Genomic DNA, 21362 nt, shown 5'->3' with positions numbered 1-21362 from the left:
GGAGTTGCTTTTTGTGGAAAAGTTTTAAACAAGTTCATTTTCTTCAATAGATGCAGGGTTATTCTGGTCGTCTACTTCGTCTTGTGTGGGATTTGCTCACTTCATTTGTTTGGCATAAAGTTGTGTATAATCTTAGCGATATCACTTGTCATTCCTGATTATTGGTAATTTCTGTCTCCCAGCCCCCCCTCCACCCCCCATACACACAAGCTGTCTCTGGCCTAAGGTTTATGAATTGTTGGTCTTCTCACAGAACTAGGGTGTGTGTGTGTGCACGCGCCGAAACCCGGGAATGAATCAAAGATGTAGTTTTGGTTTCACTCATTTTGTTTTTTATGCATTTTTACTCTGACGTTTTAGTTCCTCTCGTACCTACGTTTGGGTCTCATTTGGTCTTTTTTTCTTTAGTTTCTGAAGGTGGAATCTGAAGTCACTGGTTGGAGAAATGGCTTCTTTCTGACACTGGCCTCTCCTTCCTGCTGTAGATTTCCCCTGAGCACCGTTAGCCGAACCGCACACATTTTTACACTTTTCAGTTTAAAACCCTAATTTGCACGTTGATTTCTTCTTTAACCAGAGTTAGTTAGAAGTGGTTTCTAAGTATTTGAGGAATCAAGGGCTTTTTGCTAACGATTCGGATTTGATGCAGCTGCGGTCAGAGGAAATGTCTTCTAGAAAGCGAATCCTTTAGAATTTGACTCGTTTTATGACCCAGAACGTGGCCCCTCTTGGCCAGGGTCCCCCATGAACTTCCAGTAAACTGTTCTTTAAGTGCAGTTGAGGTTTGCGTACTCACCTTCCTGAACTCATGGATTGTTTGCGTGTTTTCTCTTTAGATTCCTTAGGAGTTTCATTCTGACGTCAGGCAACTGGTTCGTTCCTGCAGCCTCACTCCTGCTGCCCATCGCGGAGCAGCCGCGGGGCCTCGTTTCTCCTTCCTCCTTCCGGGGCGTCACCTCCCGCTTCCCGCGATGCAGAGGTCGTAGGGACCTGACAGTGTCGGGTTGTTATCTCCGTTGGGGTCACTGTGGCACGACCCTGTCCCTGAAGGACCTTTGCTCTGGGATCTTGGATATTGAGGTCCCAGCTCCAGAAACCCGCCGCTGCTTTATCGTGCTGCACACAAACCAGAACCGCATTCCTCCTTGTGGCTGTGACAGCCCATCGCTGACCCGCCCACCTGCTGTTGGGAGAGCCAAGCTGTGGACATGGTGCTCAGCTGTGGGCCGGGCCGCTTCCGGTTCTGCGCGGGCACAAACCAGGAGTGGAGTTGTTGGCTGATGGCCGCTGAGCTTTCTTAGGAACACGTCAGCGCCTGGCCTGGCGCTGGGTCCCCTACGTCCTTCTCGAAGCCCAGGTGGGCCCGCTCCCCACCCGTCTTTGTCCCCACCTCGCACCCCTCCCAGAGCCCAACTCTGCAGCTCACCTGCCCGCCCAGAAACTCCACTCCAGGGCGCCCACCTCACCCCTGCCCGTCACTAGTGTAGGGGTGGCTCTGAGGGTGTTTGCCATGTGGTTCCCGCCCTCAAGCGACTCCAAATAAAGCCTCTGGGAGGGTAGGACACGTGCCCGGGAAGCAGACCGGTTCTGGCAAGAGGTGCAGGCCCCCCACAACCGCTGCCGCAGCTCCTAACCACGGAGTGGGCGGGTGCCTGCTGGCCGGCTGTGTGGCCTGCAGGGGGCGCCAGCCTGCCGGGGGCGCTGGTGCCAAGAGCAGGGTCCCTATCGTCGCCGACACCGAGTCCGTGCAAAAATGAAACAGATCCAGACAAGGTTCTTTGAACTGACAAGTATAGTAAATTTCAAAATCTGAGCAGCAACTTGAATGTGTTTCTTGAAAAAAGTACAGAGAACAGGGTGGGTGCCCGGCCCGCTGCCCCGCTGCATCCCGGCCCCGGGCGGGCTCGGCCCGCTGCCCCGGGCCCCGCGGCTCCCCAGCGGCGCAATAAATAGAGTCCAAACCAGGACCTCGGCGAGCCGGACTGCGCTGGCGCCGGGCTCACAGGGTCGTGCCCGGCTCGGCCGACTCTTCACAGACCAGGAGGCCTCCAAGTCGGTGGCGCGGGTCCCGGCCCCGCACCCACGTGGAGGCCGTGCGGGAGGTGCCCGGCGCGGGCGGGCGTCAGTCCTACTTCTAGCGGCCACCGGGGTGCAGGCCGGGCCGGCGGCAGGACCGGGCGCCTAGCCCTCCCGCACGCTGACGCGCGGCTCGGCCAGGGCGCCGTGGATGATGCCCAGGATGGCCTCCAGGCCGCTGCCCTCCAGCAGCGTGCGGTGGTCGCCCTCGATGATGTGCACCGACACCTTCCCGTCGCACACCTGCGACAGGTTGTAGTCGGCGCCCAGGTCCTCGCCCTGCGCCCCGCCCTTCTTGGCGCGGAGCAGCGTCACGTTGCCGTGGTAGGTGGCCCGCGGCGTGTACTGCTCGGCGGCGCGCAGCTTGTGGTAAAAGGAGCGCGCGGCGAAGGTGAGCGCGCGGCGGTCCAGGCCCGCGTGGCTCTGCGTGATCATGTCCACGGCGGCCACCACGCGCTCCTCCAGGCCCGCGAGGGGCAGCAGCGCCTCCAGCACCTGCGGGACCGGCTCTGAGTGGGTCCCGCTGTGTGGACCAGCAGACCCCGCCCCCTCCAGGCCCAGACCCCGCCCCCAGACGCAGACCCACCGGCCTGGGACCCACCCTGTTGTGCTCCGTGTCCGTGAACTGCTGCACGAAGAAGCACATGGCCGCGGCCTCGGCCTCCCCCTCGCAGCCGGGCGTCAGCCTCGCGCGGTAGCTCTGCAAAGGGGAGGGAGAGGCTCTGTAGGGAGGACGGGGGCACCCGGACCCCGACCCGGACCCCGACCGGGCTGAGCAGGCGCTGCCCTCACCTGCGTGTAGGCCAGCACGTAGGAGTGCGAGCCGTCAAACAGGAAGAGGCTGTTGTGCGCGGGGGCGGGGCCCTGCTGCGCCTGCAGCTGCGAGCACATCTCGAAGGCCACGCAGGCGCCGTAGGAGTAGCCGGCGATGCGGTAGGGCCCCTCGGGCTGCACCTGCCTGACGCACTGGAGGTAGTAGGCGGCCAGGCTGTGGATGCTGTCCAGCGGCGCGGCTGCGGGCGGGAGGGCTCCGTGTGGGTGGGCGCCCAGGCCCCGTGGGCACGCCCCCCCCCTCGCCCTTTCCCCGGACCCGGACGCACCTCGGGTGCACTGCAGGCCGTAGGTGGGGATGCTCAGCTTGGCGGCCAGGCTGTGGAACACGGTGGTGGAGCCCTCGATGGGGTGCACCAGGAACAGGGGCCGCTCGGAGCTCTGCACCGAGTTGAGCCGCGTGAGGGTGGGGCCCTCGGGGTTCACCAGCAGGGTGCTCAGGTTCAGCAGGGCCTGCTGCCGCGTGGGGCTGTCCTCCTTGGGTGTGGAAGCCGCCAGCTCTGTGGGGAGACGCCAGGGAGGCCGGCTGCCATCTGCGGCTCCAGCTGCTGCGGGGCCGGGGCTCTGGTCCCACTCGGAGGGGCTGCGTCAACAAGCCTGACCCGGCCCGGCTGCCCACAGGCCGCACCGAGACACCCGCCCACCCCCCAAAGGCTGGGCCCGCGCCCTCGGACCCGCACGCACCGCTGGCCGGGCCGGCCTGGGAGGACAGGTCCTGCAGCTTCCGGAGCGTGAGCTGCTGGATGTCCCGCATGGACAGCACCAGGTCGTGCTCCCGCTCCAGCGTCTGGCGCACCTCCACGCCCATGAGCGAGTCCAGGCCCAGGTCCCCCAGCGAGCTGTCCAGGCTGACAGCGGCCAGGTCTCGGATGCCTGGGGAGAGGCGCGTGGTCGGCAAGCGGGGAGGGGAGCGGGCAGGCCCGTGGGTGGGTGAGGCCCCTCGTCCCCCCCCCCCCCCCCCGTGAGCAAGCAGGCAGGCCCCCCTGTGCGGGGGGGGGGGCGGGGGGCGGGAAACCGAGGCGGGCGGGGCGCCCTCACCCAGGATGTGGGCCACGGCCTTCAGCAGGTCCTGCTGGCCGTCGCCGTCCCCGCGGGCCGCGGCCTTCTTCTCGGCCAGCACGAAGCTGCTCAGCACGGGGTGGGGCTGGCTCAGGAAGACGTCCAGCACCTCCAGGCAGGAGGCGATGCGCTGGGGCCGCGTCCCCCCAACGACCGAGTCGTTGGTGCCCATCGTCTCCAGCACGACGCCCACGTCGCCGATGGAGCCCCACTGCACGGCGAGGCCTGCGGGCGGGGGGGGGGGTGTGTGTGCGTGAGGGGCACGTGGGGGGGTGAGGGTCAGCACGGAGCAGGCGGGGGGAGGTGAGGGGCACGTGGGGGGTGAGGGTCAGCACGGAGCAGGTGGGGGGAGGTGAGGGGCATGTGGGAGGTGAGGGTCAGCACGGAGCAGGTGGGGGGAGGTGAGGGGCACGTGGGGGGGTGAGGGTCAGCACGGAGCAGGTGGGGGGAGGTGAGGGGCACGTGGGGGGTGAGGGTCAGCACGGAGCAGGTGGGGGGAGGTGAGGGGCACGTGGGGGGTGAGGGTCAGCACGGAGCAGGTAGGGGGAGGCGAGGGGCACGTGGGGGGTGAGGGTCAGCACGGAGCAGGTGGGGGGAGGTGAGGGGCACGTGGGGGGTGAGGGTCAGCACGGAGCAGGTAGGGGGAGGTGAGGGGCACGTGGGGGGTGAGGGTCAGCACGGAGCAGGTAGGGGGAGGTGAGGGGCATGTGGGAGGTGAGGGTCAGCGGGGAGCAGGTGGGGGGAGGTGAGGGGCATGTGGGAGGTGAGGGTCAGCGGGGAGCAGGTAGGGGGAGGTGAGGGGCATGTGGGGGGGTGAGGGTCAGCGGGGAGCAGGTAGGGGGAGGTGAGGGGCATGTGGGGGGGTGAGGGTCAGCGGGGAGCAGGTAGGGGGAGGTGAGGGGCATGTGGGAGGTGAGGGTCAGCACGGAGCAGGTGGGGGGAGGTGAGGGGCATGTGGGGGGGTGAGGGTCAGCACGGAGCAGGTAGGGGGAGGTGAGGGGCACGTGGGGGGGTGAGGGTCAGCACGGAGCAGGTAGGGGGAGGTGAGGGGCACGTGGGGGGTGAGGGTCAGCGGGGAGCAGGCGGGGGGAGGTGAGGGGCACGTGGGGGGTGAGGGTCAGCGGGGAGCAGGCGGGGGGAGGTGAGGGGCACGTGGGAGGTGAGGGTCAGCACGGAGCAGGCGGGGAGCGGGCCTACCTGGGAGGCCGTCGTGCCTGCGCTGCTCGCATATGCGCTCCATGGTGGAGTTGGCGAAGCCGTAGTTGGTCTGGCCTGCGTTGCCACGCCCACAGCTCACCGAGGAGAAGGCCACGAAGTAGTCCAGCTCGGGGCACGCCTCACGGGTCACCCTGTGGGTGCTGGTGTCACTCCCTGGCCAGCGGCCCCTGCCCGGCCCCCTGCTGAACCAGCCCTGCCTCTCTGGAGCCTCGGCGCTGCCCCGAGTCCTGTGCCTGGACCCGTCCCTGGGAGCACGTGCGGGAGGCACGGGGAGTGGGGGGAGGCCAGTGTGGGCCGTACCACCCGAGTGGCGCATGGGCGGGCGTGGGGGGCCGCCCACCTGTCCAGGTGCAGGGTGCCGCTGTACTTGGGCCGGCTCACGTCCTGGAAGAGCTCGGGCGTCTGGTTCTCCAGCATCGCGTCCCTCAGGACCTGGGAGAGGCGTCCTCAGTGCTGCCCAGCGGCCCGGTGCCCGCCCGCCCGCCCGCCCGCGGAGCCCACTCACCATGGCCAGGTTGAAGACGCCGCCGACAGGCCCCAGCTGTGCGGCCTCAGCGATGAGGCCCCGGGCCCCGTCCAGGGAGCTGGCGCTGGTGGTGGACACCAGCACCTGCACGCCCTGTCGCCGCCACTCCCGCACCTGCTTGGCCTGGTAGCCTGCGGGCGGGGGCTGGGATCAGGGATCAGGGCTCCCGCCACCTCGCCCGGGCCTCAGAGCCCAGGAGGGGGGCCGAGCAGGGAGGGCGCGTCCCCACTGCCCGCCGCCCGCCCACCCCAGGCCTTACCCGTGCGGATGCCGGAGCGCGAGGTCAGCACCAGCTTCTGGGCCCCGCGCAGCACCAGCCACTGAGCCAGCTCCAGGCCGAAGCCGCCCAGGCCCCCGGCGATGACGTAGCTCTTGTGGGCCGGGCAGAAGAGCTTGGCGACGGCGGTGGTCAGGGCGGGCGGGGGCCCCTGCAGGGCGGCGCCCGGCTCCTCCTCGCGCACCTGCACGAGCAGCACGGCTCACGCTCGGCCCGGGGGCCGGGCCAGATGGCGCCCGGGGCCCCCCTCCCCTGCACGGGCGCCCGGGGCCCCTCACCTGCACGAGCACTTTGCCGATGTGCTTCCCCTGCGCCATGTAGCGGAAGGCGCCCTCCACCTGGTCCTTGGGGAACACGGTGCAGCGCAGCGGCTGCACCACCCCGTCCCGGATGCCCGCCCGCAGCAGCCCCGCCACCGCCCGCCAGTCGGCGCTGGCCTCCTCGAAGAGCGAGTCCAGCAAGATCCCGTGGAAGGTCACGTTCCGCAGGAAGATGGCCATGCCTGGCGGGCGGAGAGCGGAGGGCGCGGCTAGCACTCCCGGCCCCGACGCCCGGGGACCCCACCTGCCCGGCCCCGCCGCCTGCCGCCCGGCCTCACCCAGGGGGTGGTTGTTGAAAAGGTCGAATTTGCCGATTTCCAGGAAGCGGCCGTGCTGAGCCAGGCACCGCACGCTGGCCTGCAGCTTCTCCTCTGCCAGCGAGTTCAGGACCAGGTCCACACCTGGGCGGAGAGGGTTCCCACGGTCACCCCACCGCTGCACACCCACGGTCCAGAGGCCAGACCCCGTCCTCGCCTGGCCGTCTTCTCCCGCTCAGCCCGCAGGGTAGGGTGGGTCGGGAGCACGGGGGAGGGCAGAGGGTGGAGCTGGGGGTCGGAGGGCCACGCACCCTTCCCCGCCGTGTGCCGGAGCACGTGCTGCTCGAAGGACGTGTCCCTGGAGTTGGCGAAGCTGGTGTCGTCGAGCTGGGGGAACCTGGCCTGGAGGTACGCCCGCTTCTCGGCTGACCCTGCGGGGGAGGTGCGTGCGGTGAGCGGGCCGCGGTGAGCCGGCTGCGGGCGGGAGGGGCGGCGGGAGGGGCGGCGGGAGGGGCGGCACTCACCCACGGTGGTGAAGACGCGGCAGCCCAGGCTGAGGGCGATGGCGATGGCCGCCTGGCCCACGCCGCCCGAGCCCGAGTGGATGAGCACCGTCTCCCCGCGCTGCACGCGCCCGCGCACCACCAGCGAGTAGTAGGCCGTGGTGTAGACCACGGGCACCGAGGCCGCCTCCTTCAGGGTCCTGCGGGCACAGGGACGGTCACTCAGGCCCGGCCCGGCCACGTCTGCGTGGGGCCCGGGCCCCGGCCGCCGACTCACCAGTTGGAGGGCACGTCCCACAGGAAGTCCTCGGACAGCAGGACGGAGGTGGCCAGGCCTTCGGCGGGCACCAGCCCCATCACGCGCTTGCCGCTGGGGTCTCGGCCAGAGAACTCCATGCCCAGCATGCAGTCCCGGGCAGCCCACTTCCCTGGGGGCAGAGGGGGGTCAGCCCACAGGGTGGTCCCGAGCCTCTGGGCGGGGAGCCCTCCCCCCGGGGCCTGCGCTGCCCGCACCTGGGATGGCGTCAGGAGACAGCTTGCCGGTGGCCAGCATGATGTCGCGGAAGTTGAGGGAGGCGTAGTAGATGGTGCAGAGCTGGACGCCGGGGCCGGGGGCCGGGGCGTGGCGCAGCGGGGAGCAGACCCAGCGGATGGAGGACAGGTCCCCGCGGGTGAGAACGTTCACGAAGGCGTGCTCCGTCTGCTCCTCCGGGGGGCCTGGGTCAGAGGCAGGGCTGCTAGGCCCAGGCCGGGTGGGACCCCCGCCCCTCCACACCCGCCCGGCTCCCGCGAGGCCCGGGGCTCACCGTGCTCCAGCGGGAAGTGGCGGAAGGACCCCCAGGCCCCGTCACGGTGCACGTTCATCACCAGGTCCCCTCGCAGCACCTCCTGCAGCTCCGCGGAGCCGGGGTCCAGCTGGGGGACGGGGGACGCGCTGCTGAGGTTGGACACCAGGATGCACCTGTGGGCACCAGGCCAGTGAGGGGGGTCCGAGGGGAGGGAGGGGGTGACGGGCAGGAGGGGGGGGGGCCGAGGGGAGGGAGGGAGTGATGGGCAGGGAGGGGGTGACCGAGGGGCGGGAGGGGGTGACGGGCAGGAGGGGGGGCCGAGGGGAGGGAGGGGGTGACGGGCAGGAGGGGGGGCCGAGGGGCGGGAGGGGGTGATGGGCGGGGGGGCACAGCTCAGGCTCACCGGACCCGGTGCCCGCCGGGCTCCTTCCGCAGGCAGTTGACCAAGCCCACGACGCCGGAGGTGGCACAGCCGCTGGCCGTCAGCCACACGGGCCGGGAGGAGGCGTCGGCCAGGACGCTCTGCAGGACGAGGCGAGGTTGGTCGCTGGGAGGGCCCGGGGTCCACGGGCGGGGCCGGGCGGGGAGCACTGACCTTGAGCGAGTCCACCCATCGGAAGCCGGCGTCCTCCACGGGCAGGAAGAGGGGGCTGCCCTGCGGGGCGGGCCGGCGGCACAGGAAGAGCGCTGAGCCGTAGAAGGATCGCTTCAGGGCCACCAGGCGCAGGTTCGCCGCGGCCAGCAGGGCCTCCCAGGCGTCCTGGCCCAGCAGGCCCTGCCGGCCCGGCGGCGGCTCAGGGCAGGTCAGGAAGGCGAGCGTCTCCCCGAGGGGGTGCCCTCTGAGCAGCGTGTGCAGCAGCAGGAAGCCCCCCTCCTTGAGGGCGGCGGCCATGTTGCCGAGGGCCGTGGCCGGGTCCCCCAGGGTGGCCAGCGCACAGTTGCACACCAGCAGGTCGGCCGGGCCCAGGCCGCCGGGGGCGGGGTCCGCGGGGTCCCACTGGCCCTGGCCCACGCCGAGCTGCTGCAGCTTGGCCTGGGCGGGCTCCAGGGCCTGGGCGTGGCGGTCGGTGGCCGTGTAGTCCAGCTGCAGCAGCGGCTGGGTGTTGAGCAGCGCCGGGATGCGCGAATACAGGTGGCCGTCCGCGGCCAGCACCTGGGGGGACAGAGGCCTGGGTGGGCGGCCCCACAGGCACCCGGCCCCGCAGCCTGTCTCTGGAGCCCCGGGTCCCTCACCCCGCCTGTGGGAGCAGCGGAGACGCAGGCAGTCTTACGCTGGCGCTCACCTCGGCCGGGCCCTGGCCCTGGCGTGGGTCTGCCCGGCTCGGCCCGTGCTGACCGCCCTGCCCAGCACCTACCTCCACCACCTTCATGCGGAGGCCGGTCACGTTCTCCAGGGCGATGTCCACGCAGGCCTTGAGCGCCGGGGAGTCGAGGAGGCCACTGAGCAGGGGGTCCTCAGGCAGCCCCGGCCGCTCCTGCACCAGCACCCGGCCCAGCTCCAGCCGCAAATTCCCGTTGAGCTGGCAGGCGGCCGCCAGCAGCCGAGCCAGGCCCTGCTGCGGGGGCTTCCGCGGGGCCTGCGCCCCGTCCAGCCCGGGCACCACCATCTTCAGCCCCTGCTGGGCCACCTTGGTCTGCAGCACCTGTGCCAGCCCTGGGGGGGGGATGGGGGCTCAGAACTGGCACCGGCCACAGAGGGTGTGTCTTCAGACAGCGAGGTCCGTGCCCGCAGCCCCAGCTCCTGCCCGGGCACGAGGGGGCTGGTGGGTGGGCCTGTGAGGGCCGGGGAGGCAAAACGAGACCAGGTCCCGGCGACGGGCGTGGGGATGAGCTCCCCGCCACCAGGGGTGTGCACCAGGCCGGGGCCTCACCGCTGCACAGCTGCAGCTCCTCCTGCAGGGCCGCGCTGCCCGCCAGGCACCCGTCCTCCACGTGCGGCGTGAAGCAGAACTTCTCCAGGATGGGTGTGCGCTGCTCCTGCTGCCGCCGCGGGGCCACAGAGGTGTGCAGGCCCGAGATGAGGACGCCGCCGGCCGCCGTGCTGTTCAGAGCGCGGCTCACCACCACCGGCACCGCTGTGGGGACACGGGGAGTGTGGGCGTGCGGGGCTGTGGGGACACGGGGAATGGGGGGCGCGGGGGGCGGGGGGCGGGGGGCCGTGCTACCTGGGGTCTCTCCCTGCAGCGCGTGCACCTTGCGCCGGTGGGCGGCGGGGTCAATGCGGACGGCGCCAATGCGGGTGGGCAGGCGCAGGCTGCGCTGGTGGGCGCCCAGCACGGACATCTGCAGCATGCTGTCCAGGAAGGTCACCCAGTTGTCCTGCCACAGCAGCCGGCCGGTGTCGCCTGTGGGAGAGGGTGTCAGCGCGAGGGTCCGGCGCACGCAGCCTCTTCCCGGCCCTGACCCCCCGCGGTGACCCTCCCCCCACTCCCCACACTCCCCCTGGCTGGGCCATGGCAGGCACGTGGCGCCTGGACACTGGGCACCGGGGGAGGTGGCCTCAGGGCCCGCCCCCAGGGTGTCGGGGGCCGTGCCCACCTTCAAGGGAGGCCTCGAGGACGCCCTGGAAGTGGGGGCCGTAGTCGTAGCCCCGCAGCCGCAGCTCCTTGTACACGTCGCCCTGGGACAGGCGGAAGGTGGCCGTGGGGTCTGCGGGGTCCGCCGCGTCCAGGCCGTCCTGGTTGTCGAAGAGCCTGGGGTCGGGGTCCTCCCACTGGTACACCGTCCCTATGGGCGGGGGGGGGGGGGCAGTCAGGGGGTCTGAGGGCCGGGCAGAGCCGAGCCGGACGCCAGGGGCCCACCCCGAGGCCCGTCAGGGACCCTGTGGCCTGGCACCCGCTCACCGCTCACGACCAGGTTGCCGTTCTGAGACACCTCGAAGGCGTGGGAGGCCTCCAGCAGCCGCACCTCCAGGGGCACAGTGCCTGTGGACAGCGGGACCAGGGTGAGCAGCAGGCGCCAGGGGTCAGAGGTCAGCACCCCCCGGCTCCTCCCAGCCGCCCCGCCTCACCCGTCTTGGGCAGGATGGTGGCCTGGTGCAGCGTCACGTCCTCAAAAGCCACGGGCATCTGCTCCGTGTTCCGGTCCAGGGCGCGAGCCAGTGTCCTCCAGACCAGGCACAGGTAGCCGGTGGCCGGGAAGAGGACGCGGCCGTCAAGGCGGTGGTCCACCAGGTAGTGGCTGGGGGACTCGGGGCTGGTGTCTGCGGGGAACAGGCTTCAGCGCCCACCTCGGGAGGGAGAGCAGGAGCCCCTACCCCTGCCCGCCTCACGCCCTCGCCAGCCTCACCGATGGTGTAGACGGTAGCCGAGGAGCTGCCGGAGCCGTTGGGGAAGTCCTCGGCGGCAGGCACGTCCCAGGTCTGGCTGTGGTCCCACTTGATGAGGGGGGAGATGAGCGGGGTCCCCCGGGGGGCTGGGAACTCCTCGGGCGGGAACAGGCCATTGGGGTTGATGTCAATGCTGGGGGTGGGGAGTGGGTTAGGGGTGCACCTGGCCCTGGGACCCCCCATCACACCCACTGCCAACCGCCTCCCCTAAGACCCAGAGCTGCCCTCACGGGGAGCGGACCGTCGAGGCCCGGGGCGCGCGCAGACCCACCCTGCCAGGTGCAGGCGGCCCACGCTGCTGAGCAGGAAGTGCAGGTTGTCGGCGTGGTCCTTCTTCATCAGGGGCAGGACGGTGCAGCTGGGCTTCAGGCCCCGCTTCAGCACGGCCTGCGGGGCGGGCGGGCGGGCTGAGCGCTGCCCCGTGCACGCCCGGCCCGAGACCCTCCCCCGAGCCCGCAGGCCCCGCCGGGCGTACCTGCAGCAGCGCGTGGGGGGCGACCTCCAGCACCACGGCGTGCTCCGGCACGTGCCACAGCGCCTCCTGGAACAGCACGGGGCTCACCAGGTTGTTGACGTTGTACTCGGCGGAGGGCGTGCGGGCCAGGCTGCCCTGCCACTGGGCCTCGGGGATGGAGGTGCTGAGCCAGCGCGCCGAGCGGGGCCGCGGGTCCCGGATCACCTGCGCACAGGCTGCCGGTCAGCGCCCGGGGCGGCCCTCCTGCCCCCCCCCCCCCCCCGCCCGGCAGCCCGCGGGGGGCCGGCCCACCTTCTTGAGCTCCCGCAGCAGCGAGGGCGCGATGCCCTCCATGAAGTAGGAGTGGAAGGCCAGGCCGCCCGTCCGCACCTCCTTGGCGAACACACCCTCCTGTCTCAGCTGCTCCACGAACTCGGACACGGAGGCCTGGGGAGAACAGGCGCGGTGACGGGCGGTCGTGGGTCCCGGGTCCCGGGCGGAGCTCGCCCTGAGGCTGGGGGGACGGGGGACCGGCCTTGCCCAGCGCCCACCTGAGGTCCCGAGATGGTCACTGTGTCCTTGGAGTTGTGGCACGCGGGCACGACGCCGGGGGGGCAGCGCCGCTTACACTCCTCCCAGGACAAGCCTGTGGGCAGAGGCCGCGGGGCAGCGAAGGACGGCCCGTAATTGCAGCCGCGGAGGGAGCAGCTTTACGGGCCTCTCCCCACCCCCGCCGCCTTTCATCTCGGCGACGTGTCGTTACTGCCATCCCACGGCCTCCCTCCCTCCCTCTGCCACGACACCCAGGGCTCCTGCCCACGGAGGGAGCCAAGACGAGGGACCCTGACACCCCGACTTTATCAAAAGTCCTGTGGGTCCTCGGGGGGTCGTCCCCACGTGGGTGAAGCTCAGGCTCCTGGGAAAAGCGCCCTGCTGGCCACACCTACCCACGGCCGCCATGGCCCCCGGCGGGATGTGCGCCTCCTTGATGCACTGGCCGCGCCAGTAGGCAGCGAGCACAGCCTCCTCCTGCGAGAGGCAGCCGTCGGCATAGCCGCAGGCCACCTCGCCCAGGGAGTGCCCGATGATGCCGTCCGGCCGCAGGCCCAGGCTGGTCAGCAGGTCTAGGAGGGCGATCTGGGGGCAGACGCGTCACCTGAGTCCCGGGGAGGCCCCGCCAGGTCCAGGCCCTCCCTCCGCGTCCCCGGGCCCTCGGACGCGACCCAACCCCGACCCGAGGACGGACCTGGATGGCCGTCAGGCTCACGAAGGCGTTGACGGTGTCGTCGAAGGTGTCCTCGTCCGTGCTCAGCAGCAGCTCCGACACCTGCAGCCCCAGCGGCTTCACGACCTCGTCGGAGCGCAGGATGGAGTCCCGGAAGCAGGGCAGGCGCATGAGGCTGAGCCCCATCCCGCGCCACTGCGTGCCCATCCCTGAGGGCGGGAGGCGTGAGCCCACGGCCACCACCCGCTGCCCCACGCCCAGCAGGCCAGGCCAGGCCAGGCCCGGACTCACCGGAGCAGATGAACCAGAGCGGGCGCTGCCCGGCGGGCACCTGCTGCACCTCCTGCCCGCTGCCCTCGCCGCCCAGCACGGCGCAGCCCCGGAAGGGCATGGCGGTGACGGGCGCGGCCGCGATGTCGTTGAGCATGCTCACGAAGGCCAGGTTCTGGCTGTGGCGGCGGCCCTGCTCCAGCAGCCCCTGCACGGCCTCGGGGGTGCGCCCGCTGGCCAGCAGTAGGCGGGGCAAGGCGGCGTGGGGGGCGGGCGCGGGGGGCGGGCGCCAGTTGGGTCGAAGGATGACGTGCACGTTGGAGCCGCCAAAGCCGAAGGAGTTCATGGCCACGTTCCCCCCGCGGACGGGCAGGGGCCGGTCCACCACCTGCAGCCGCCCCTCCTGCAGCGCTGGGATCTGGGGGTTCGGGCTGTGGAAGTGCAGGTTGGGCGCCCAGAGCCCGTGCTCCAGGGACAGCAGCACCTGTGGGCGGCGTGCCGTCCTGAGACCCCAAGGCAACCCGCAGGCCCTGCCGCCTCAGCCAGGGCCCCTCCCAGGTGGCTGTGGGCCCGGACACCCCAGGAAGCACCCCACCCCCAGGAGCCCAGCGATGGTGGTCGGGGTTCCCCAGTCCCCACTCTGCTCAGGAGCTGAGCGGGGAGCTGCCCGGCCTGCCTGCAGCCCTGTGGGGAGGTGCCCAGCAGCGTGCCGGGCCCCACGAACCAGGGCAGGGACCAGGCACAGCACCCAGAGCCCTGCCCGAGGGAGTGCCCACCTTGGCCAGTGCGGCCAGCCCCGAGGCCGGCTCCGGGTGCCCCATGTTCGACTTGGTGGACCCGATCAGCAGGGGGTCCTGGCGGGTGGCACACAGTGCCCGGTCGATGCCATTCAGCTCCTGGGGGTCGCCCACCTGTGGGGGACACAGGAGGGTCAGGCTGCAGCGGGCAGCTCAGGCGCGGGCGCGGGCGGCGCGGGCGCGGGGGCCTCACCTTGGTGCCGGTCCCGTGAGCCTCGATGTACTCCAGGGACTCAGGGGTCACGCCGCACGGCTCGTACAGGGAGCGTATGAGCTGCTCCTGGGCCTCTCCAGACGGGAAGGTCACGCCTGCGGGAGGGCCGGCTCAGCACCCCTCGCCGACCCCGGCGCCCCCACCCGCTCTGGCCAGTTCCCACCTTGCTCCTTGGCGCCGTCCGTGTTGGTGCCGGAGTTCAGGATGGTGGCGTAGACGCGCCGGGCCAGGGACTTCTTGGTCAGCAGGACGGCCACCACGGCCTCGGCACGGCAGTACCCGTCCCCTACGGGCAGAGGGGGGCTCAGGGGCAGGCAGGCTGGCGCCCCCTCTGGCACGGGGAGGCTGGGAGGAGGCTGCCCGCGCCCCGCCCCGCCCCCACCGCGCCTCACCCGCCTGGTCGAAGGACTTGCAGGTGCCCTCGGGGCTGAGCATGCCCAGCTTCATGAACTGCACGGACGTGTTGGGCTTGAGCAGGACGTTGATGCCGCCCACGAGGGCCGCGGGGCACTCGCCGCTGCTGATGGCCTGGTAGGCGTTGTGCAGGGCCAGCAGGCTGGAGGAGCAGGCCGTGTCCAGGGCGACGCTGGGCCCTGCGGCCGAGGGGGGAGCGGGGTGTGAGGGTGAGCCCGGGGCCCCCCGGCTTCCCGGGGAGGGGGAGCCACGGCTGGAAGGGGCTCGCTGTCCCCCGGCCACACCTCGCAGGGGGCGCCCACCTTTGTCACTTTTTATTTCACTTAAATACATTTCTCGTTGATGTCAGGGAGGGAGAGGGAGAGGGAGAGGGAGAGAAATAGAAACAGCAATGACGAGAGAATCATGGACCGGCTGCCTCCTGTACACCCCACACTGGAGATCGAACCCGCAACCCGGGCCTGTGCCCTGACCGGGAACGGAACCGTGACCTCTGGGTTCATTCACAGGTCGACGCTCAGCCGCGGAGCCCCGCCGCCGGGCAGGGCACCCACCTTTGAAGTTGAAGAAGAAGGAGAGGCGGTTGGCCATCATGGCTCGCTGGCAGCCCACCATGCTGTAGCCCACGAGGGTGTCGGGGTCTCGGCTGAGGGCCTCGGAGGCCTCGGAGCCGCTCACGCCCACCCAGACGCCGGTGTTGGTTCCTCGGAGCGAGGCCGGGTTGATGCCTGTGGGAGCAGCGGTCAGAACGCCGGCCGCACCCGCCCACCACCCAGCCTTGCGGACGAGGGCCCCCTCGAGGGGGCCATCTCAGCCCGGCCAGAGGGACTGGGGGGGCCAGCCCAGGTGGGGCTGAGAACAGAGAACCAAGAACCAGGTCACAAGAAACTGGGGCTGGGGGGGGGCGCGCGGGAGGAGATGCTAGGTGGGGCTCCAGGCTCTGGTCAGGCAGCGGCCAGAGACAGAGGTGAAGACAGAGGGCAGCATTGTCCCCAGGCGACTCCCTGGCCCCTGGTGTCCCTGGCGGAGTCTGGTGAGCCCCAAGGGCCAATGAGCACCCACGCCCCAAGGGCGCCTGCCCGCGACGGCAAGATAAGGAGGCAGAGGCACACAAAGGCCGAGTGTCCAGGCTCCTGCAGGAGGGGCCGTGGCCGGCCCCAGGGGAGCAGCATCCAAGGCCCCTGGGTAGGGCCCGGGCAGCGAGGCCTTCAGGTCTGCCTGCCTCCCGCCCCTCCCCGAGACATGTCTGTGCCCTGTCCTGCTCAGTGTCAGCCCAGGGGCCGGCTGGCACCCGTTGACCCAAAGACAAGAGTGGGGAGCCCCCAGGCTCGCCATCAGGACCGGCCAGCCACCCCTTCTCACGGGCGGGTGGGCACAGCTAGGACAGGTCTGAGCCCCAGGACAAGAGCCAGCTACCTCTGGGCCAGGCTCAACCCAGGGCAGGAGCCCAGCACCGGCCCTCACCCCAGGACCAGTTCTCTGATGGGAGTAAGGAAACTGGGGCGCCAGGGCACGCCCAGGACACCTCGGGCCAGTTGTGAAACCAGACCTGCCCAGGGGCCCACGCCTCCCGAACCTCAGGCCTGGCAGTCCCAACCAGGACAGAGGGAGGCCGGCTCGCCCCGCCTCCGGCACTCAGTTCTACTCTGAACACGCTCCTTTCAGAAGCAGGACCCGTTGTGACCTCAGTGGGCCATCGGCCCCCCAGTGACCCACCTCCGTCCACGATGGCCTCGTAGGCGACCTCTAGCAGCAGGCGCAGCTGGGGGTCCATCGTGTGCGCCTGCTTGGCGTGGACCCCGAAGAAGGTGGCGTCGAACTTGGACAGGTCCTTCAGCTTGCCGGAGCGCCGGGGCAGGCCGTAGAGTCCTGCAGACACGGCAGGCGGAAGGCACCGCTGTGGGCGTCAAGGCCCCAGGGGACCCACAGGGAGACGGGGGCTCCCCAGGAGGGTGGGCAGTGGCCCCAGAGCAGTCTCCTCCAGCCCCCCTGCCCTGGCTGCAGACCCTCCAGCGGGCTCTGCTGGGCTGGGCTCCGCGCTGACTCACACCCGCGGATCAGGTAGAACTGCTCGCGCGGGAGCCAACCAGGCGTGAGGGAGTCAAACCAGCTTCCCCGGAGCCGGCTCTTATCTGGCCTCGGACACGTGGGCCAGCGGCGGCCCCTGCCCTCCAGCCCTGGACCCGGCCGGTCACCAGCTGAGAAAGGGCGGGCGCACCGGGGGCCACCACACCGCTGGGCAGGCCGTCACTCACCGGCCTTCCACCTCCTGTCATCGTCCGTCACCATGTCCACGCCGCCGATGAGGTTGTCCCAGAACTCCTGCAGGTTCTCGGACTCGGGCAGCTTCCCCGATATGCCGGCAATCACCACCTCCTCCATGACGCTCTCTGCGGGGCCCAGGCACAGGTCAGCTCGGCCCGCACCCTAGTCCGCAGCCCCCACAGCTCCCCGAGCCCCACAGCACTCGCCCGCCGGTGGGTCGGAGAGCAGCAGCTGACAGCCCCAGGCCAGAGGCCAGACGGCCGGACGGATGTCCTGCGTGTGAATGTGTGTGTGTTGGCGGGCGGTCAGCTCTGACCCAGCAGGTCCTTGCCTCTTACTGGGCCTTGGCAGAAGCTGCCACATCTGGGGCCCAGGCCTGGGGTGACCCCCCCAGGGCCCTGCTGCCTGTGCCCACCCCTCCCAGCAGTCGTGGCCTCTGTGACCTCCGCTGTGGTGCCCTTCCCAGCCGAGGAGCCGGTCCAGGGAACCAAAGTCTGAGGGGGAAACCTGGGAGGTGGGGAGGCCCGACCCACACTGAGTAGCCCTGAGCTCGGCAGCCAGGCTGCCCGCCATGCCCAATGCCACCGAGGGCCGGCAGGAGCTGCCAGGACTCAGGAGGGACCCGGAGGGACAGCAGGGGACTGTGGGTGCCAAGGCCTGGCAGGGCTCTGGGGGAAAGGTGGCCTGTGCCCCACGGAGGGCCAACCTGGGGCACCGTTCCTGGTCAGGCGCCAGGCGAGTGCGACCCAGACCCACGCACCTGTGCCGGGGAGGCCGCAGGGTTCTGCTCGCTCACCTCCGGGCAGATCCAGCTGCCTCCGGAGGTACCCACCCCCCTGCCCCGCACGCCCACAGCTTGCGGGCCTGGGATGGGGATCCTGTGTAGCCCCCGAGCAAAGCCAGGGATGGTCTGGCAACTTCGTCAAGGCCCAGGGCCCCCCGATGCTAGTGACCTGTGGACACGCAACCGCTCGGCCCTCCCTGGTCTGAGCGAGGCCCGGCGAGTGGAGGAGCGGCGGCTTCCTTGGTGGCCTGGCGTCCGCTGTCCGGGAGGGAGGGAGCCCCCTCCCCCAGCGCCGAATAAAGAGCCCTTTGCCGGCCCAGGGCACCGGCTCGGGCGGCCGCTGCCTCCAGAGAGCGCCGGCTCTGTTCTCCCTACTTGCTATTCACGCCGAGTGCCGCGGCGGCGGGTGGGGGTGGGGAGGAGACCCCCGCGGCGCCCGCCCCGCCCCGCCGCCCCGGCTCGGCCCCCAGCACCTCGGGGGCTCGGGGCTGCGCCCACGTGGTGGGAAGACCGGTCCCCACCGGGCTCCCGGCCTCTCTCCCGGCCCTTCGGTAGCTGAAAAGGCGCCCCCGGGTCGGAACGGGCCTCGGCCGGCAGTCGAAGGGGGGGATGCCGCGGGCGGAGGGGCCTCATGGAGACCTTTGTGGGCGCGCACGGGCGGCGGGGACGGCCCCTGCCTCGGCCCACCCCGCGACCAAAATGGCTGTTCGCGGAGCTCCCGGCGTCCGGCGCTCGCATCGCCCACCTCCCCACGGCCTGGGGCGCGGCGCGCAGGCCCTTAACCGCCCGCCCCGGACGCTCGCATCAGACGGCGCGGCCTCGCGGGCAACCCTCCTTCGCCGCGGGCAGCCCGAGCGCCCCGCGGCCGAGGGTGCGGCCAGCGGCCTGCCCGCCCCCCGCCCCCCGATCCCCGATCCCCGATCCCCGATCCCCGGGCCCCGGGCCCCGGGCCCCGGCCCCGGCCTCGCCGCAATACCTGGTCTGGGCGCGGGCGCAGTGCGGGCGGCGGGGCGAGGATGCAGCGCGGAGGAGGCGCCGGCGCTGCGTCTCTCTGGCTCCCTCTAGGCCGGCGCCGGCGTATTTAACCGCGGCCGCCCCGCGCGGACACGCCACATGGGCTGACAGCTCGGCGGCGCCGCCCAGGCCAATGAGCGTCGGGGCTGCGCCCGGGACCGCGCGCCGCCGCCGGTGGGGTGATGGCGGGACCCTCTCGGGGGCGCGCCCGGGACGGCGGGGGGCCTCGACTTCCGTTCGCCCGCAGGCACATGGCGCGCCCACCCCCGCCTCCTCGGCCGCCCCCTCCCCTGGCTACGCGGGGCCCACGTGTGCGCGGCGCGCGGGTGGCACGGGACGGGATGGCTGGGGTGTCGGGGTGTCACACGGGGCCCCACTGGGGGTTAGGCGGACCCCGGGGGACGCACGCACGTGTCCGCGTCCGGGCGCGCGGACCCGGCTGGGGGCGTGGCTCGCCCCGCGGTCGCGGCCAATCGGGGGCCGGGGGCGTGCGCGCCGGACCAATGGCGGCGCGCGAGTGGGCGTTGCTAGGCGATAGGGTGATGGGCGGCCTGGCCGTCGCGCGGGCTGCCGTGGGCGAGCGCGGTCATTGACCCGGCCGGGGAGCCCCGGCGGGGTTACTGCCGGTCATCGCCGCGGGCCTGATCCTTCCCGCCCGGCGCCCCACTTCGCGGGGACCCGGAAACGCCTCCGGGCCAGGCGGCGGCCGAGCGGGCGCATCCCCGCTGCCCGGAGCCGCGCGGCCGTCGGGAGAGCGGGCGCCGCACGGACACCGCCGGCAGCGGTGGAACAAAGGAGCCTCCGGGAGAACCCGTGCGCGCACGTGGCCTCTCTCTCCCGCGCGCGCCCCGCGGGGGCTCGTCCGCCCTTGTGATTCTGCTCGAACGGCTACCGAACCGACAGCCCCCTCCCCGCGTTCCCGGGGTCCGACTCCCGCGCAGGGTCCGGGAGGGCAGGGCAGGCAGGGGACGGAGGGCCGAGGCCGAGGGCTGAACCGCCGTCCTGAAGGGCCTCTCGGGCTTTCCTCCCTTTTCCGATGGAAGAGTTTCACACCCGGCGCGCCGAGCAGGAGCGCTGCGCGGGTCGGAAGTGCTTCTTCGGGAATCGACCCGGCACCTCCACTCCCTTTCTCCGCTGAAGGAAGTCCCCGGCCACGCCTCGCTAGCCGGGCACCGGCGGAAACAGCCGTGCTGCCGTGGGGAGGCCGAGCCTGCGCCCCGCTGTGCACAGGACAGGGCCTGAGTGAAGCAATTACACGCACAGGGTGAGGCAGGAGCACTGCCCACGAGACCGGGGTCTGTGACCTCGGGCCTTGCATCAGGCAGTTCCCTGGGCCAGTGCTGCCCACTCCCCACACCTGAGAGCCAGGCAGGTAGAGGGCACGGAAGCCACAAAGGACACACGATGCCCCCCCCACCCCAGGCACACAGCAGGTGGGGTGGGTGCAGCCGGCCCCCCAGTGCCTCCCACCCTCCTGGAGACGCTGTGTGCCTGGCTGCCTGAAGGCACAGCCACCTCCCGGTGGTGGGACAGGCCAGTCTCAGGCTGCAGGCGGGCGTGGGGCGGGGGGGGGGGGGGGGGGGGACGCCCAGGCTATGCGCTCAGGTGCGGATGCCAGGGGAGAAAGTCAGAGGCTCTGGACGAGCCAGGAGCCCAGCACCACCTTCCAGAGGCCCCCGAGTGAGGACCCGCAGCAGGGTTCTCAGACACGGCCTCCTGGCGGGGAGGGAGTGGGTTTTGTGCACGTAGAGTGAGTGGTGCCGGGTCTGGACCCCCTGAGCACCTAGCACAGGGCACGTGGGTCACCCAGCTCCAGCTCTCACTGCGGAAGGTCCCCGCCTGCGGTGCTCTGGGGATGGGTGCTGCGGGTGGGCATCCCACGCTCTGCGCCCAGCAGCGTGCGGGTGGGCGGTGACACAGGTGATGCCCTTTTCCCAAGTAGGAAGATAAACAAAGCCCGGGCCAGCAGGAGGGGGAGGCGTGGCTTTAATGAGCTCTGCGCTAGGCCTGTGAGACTCCCCAACAGCATTGGGGAGCATGAGCTGCAGCCACAATCCCCCCAGGTGTGCACACGCCTCACACACACACCTCTGCTCTGGAGATGAAAACACAGGCCCCCAAACCCACTAGGAAGAGGGGGGGTCAGTCCTTGAGGTTGTAGTTCCGGATCTTGGGGTGCTGCTGGCAGCCTTTAGGTTTTGCAGGGTGAGCCCTGGAGGGTCTGGTGGCCTTGGCCTTGGCCTTGGCCTGGGCTTCTATCTTCATCCCTTTGATGGAGAAGGTGGCACGCGGCCCCACGGGGTTCCCATCTTCCCGCGCTGGGCCGTCAGCGGCTGGAGACGCGGTGAGCTCTGCCAGGTGGAGGGAAACGAGGAGGCCTGTTAGTTGCAGCAGGAAGTCCCGCAGGCCAGAGCCCTCTGCGGCGACCCTCAGGGCCCACGGCCCACCCTGGTGTCCGGTGAGGAGCCCGGGCCTGCCCCTCACTGGCACTCAGGACATCAGGCCCGAACACTCCATCTCGGGTCAGAACCATTTCCTAATGGCCCGGCGGGGGGGCGGGGGGGGGGGCAGGCTAATGGCTGGCTTACTCCTGGCTGTCACATCCCCCTGCCCACGGGCCGTGCTTGCCGGACATCCATCTCCCATTGCCCAGCAGTCTGAACTTTATCCTTCAGACTTCCATTTTGGAACTAAGAATGTATTTCTTCTGTAAAATGAGATACGATGAAAAAAGCAGCCCTC

At 70.7% G+C, this 21362-nt stretch overlaps 2 protein-coding genes across 4 annotated transcripts in view; both read right to left on the bottom strand.

The window, feature by feature from the left end:
• Positions 1 to 1693: 1693 nt before the first annotated feature.
• Positions 1694 to 18722, bottom strand: FASN (fatty acid synthase). Its single transcript, XM_079797541.1, has 41 exons — positions 18583 to 18722; positions 16813 to 16947; positions 16274 to 16426; positions 15112 to 15285; positions 14536 to 14736; positions 14307 to 14429; positions 14123 to 14238; positions 13909 to 14043; positions 13154 to 13616; positions 12884 to 13071; positions 12585 to 12774; positions 12189 to 12283; positions 11950 to 12084; positions 11659 to 11862; positions 11455 to 11570; positions 11144 to 11316; positions 10866 to 11057; positions 10699 to 10779; positions 10394 to 10582; positions 10021 to 10200; positions 9727 to 9930; positions 9211 to 9509; positions 8451 to 9008; positions 8259 to 8377; positions 7874 to 8028; positions 7581 to 7784; positions 7345 to 7495; positions 7089 to 7267; positions 6876 to 6995; positions 6586 to 6708; positions 6266 to 6489; positions 5970 to 6171; positions 5690 to 5841; positions 5525 to 5616; positions 5164 to 5315; positions 3946 to 4191; positions 3592 to 3780; positions 3177 to 3407; positions 2869 to 3089; positions 2678 to 2776; positions 1694 to 2571 (listed from the first exon to the last, which is right to left on the bottom strand). Exons 2-41 carry the CDS (start codon positions 16937 to 16939, stop codon positions 2182 to 2184), a joined length of 7545 nt encoding a protein of 2514 aa, XP_079653667.1. The 5' UTR covers positions 16940 to 16947; positions 18583 to 18722; the 3' UTR covers positions 1694 to 2181.
• A 1935-nt stretch (positions 18723 to 20657) lies between these two features.
• Positions 20658 to 21362, bottom strand: part of CCDC57 (coiled-coil domain containing 57) — a 43478-nt gene continuing 42773 nt past the window's right edge. For all 3 annotated transcript variants that reach the window (XM_079797550.1, XM_079797549.1, XM_079797548.1), the window contains one exon: positions 20658 to 20971. In XM_079797550.1, coding sequence (XP_079653676.1) covers positions 20763 to 20971 — 209 coding nt within the window. In that variant the 3' untranslated portion in view covers positions 20658 to 20762. The remainder of the gene's footprint in view (positions 20972 to 21362) is intronic.

Source organism: Cnephaeus nilssonii (assembly GCF_951640355.1).
Source record: "Cnephaeus nilssonii genome assembly, chromosome: 19".
Lineage (NCBI taxonomy): Eukaryota > Metazoa > Chordata > Mammalia > Chiroptera > Vespertilionidae > Cnephaeus > Cnephaeus nilssonii.
Note: the sequence above shows the minus strand (reverse complement) of the source record. Positions and strands in the feature narration are given on the sequence as shown.

Excerpts from the sequence above, each read along its gene's own strand:
- FASN (XM_079797541.1), bottom strand. The coding sequence starts at position 16,939 with ATGGAGGAGGTGGTGATTGCCGGCATATCGGGGAAGCTGCCCGAGTCC. Across the intron at positions 13,617-13,908 it reads GGCTGGCCGCACTGGCCAAG|GTGCTGCTGTCCCTGGAGCA; the intron begins GTGGGCACTCCC and ends CGCCGCCCACAG. Across the intron at positions 6,172-6,265 it reads TCGGCAAAGTGCTCGTGCAG|GTGCGCGAGGAGGAGCCGGG; the intron begins GTGAGGGGCCCC and ends CTGCTCGTGCAG.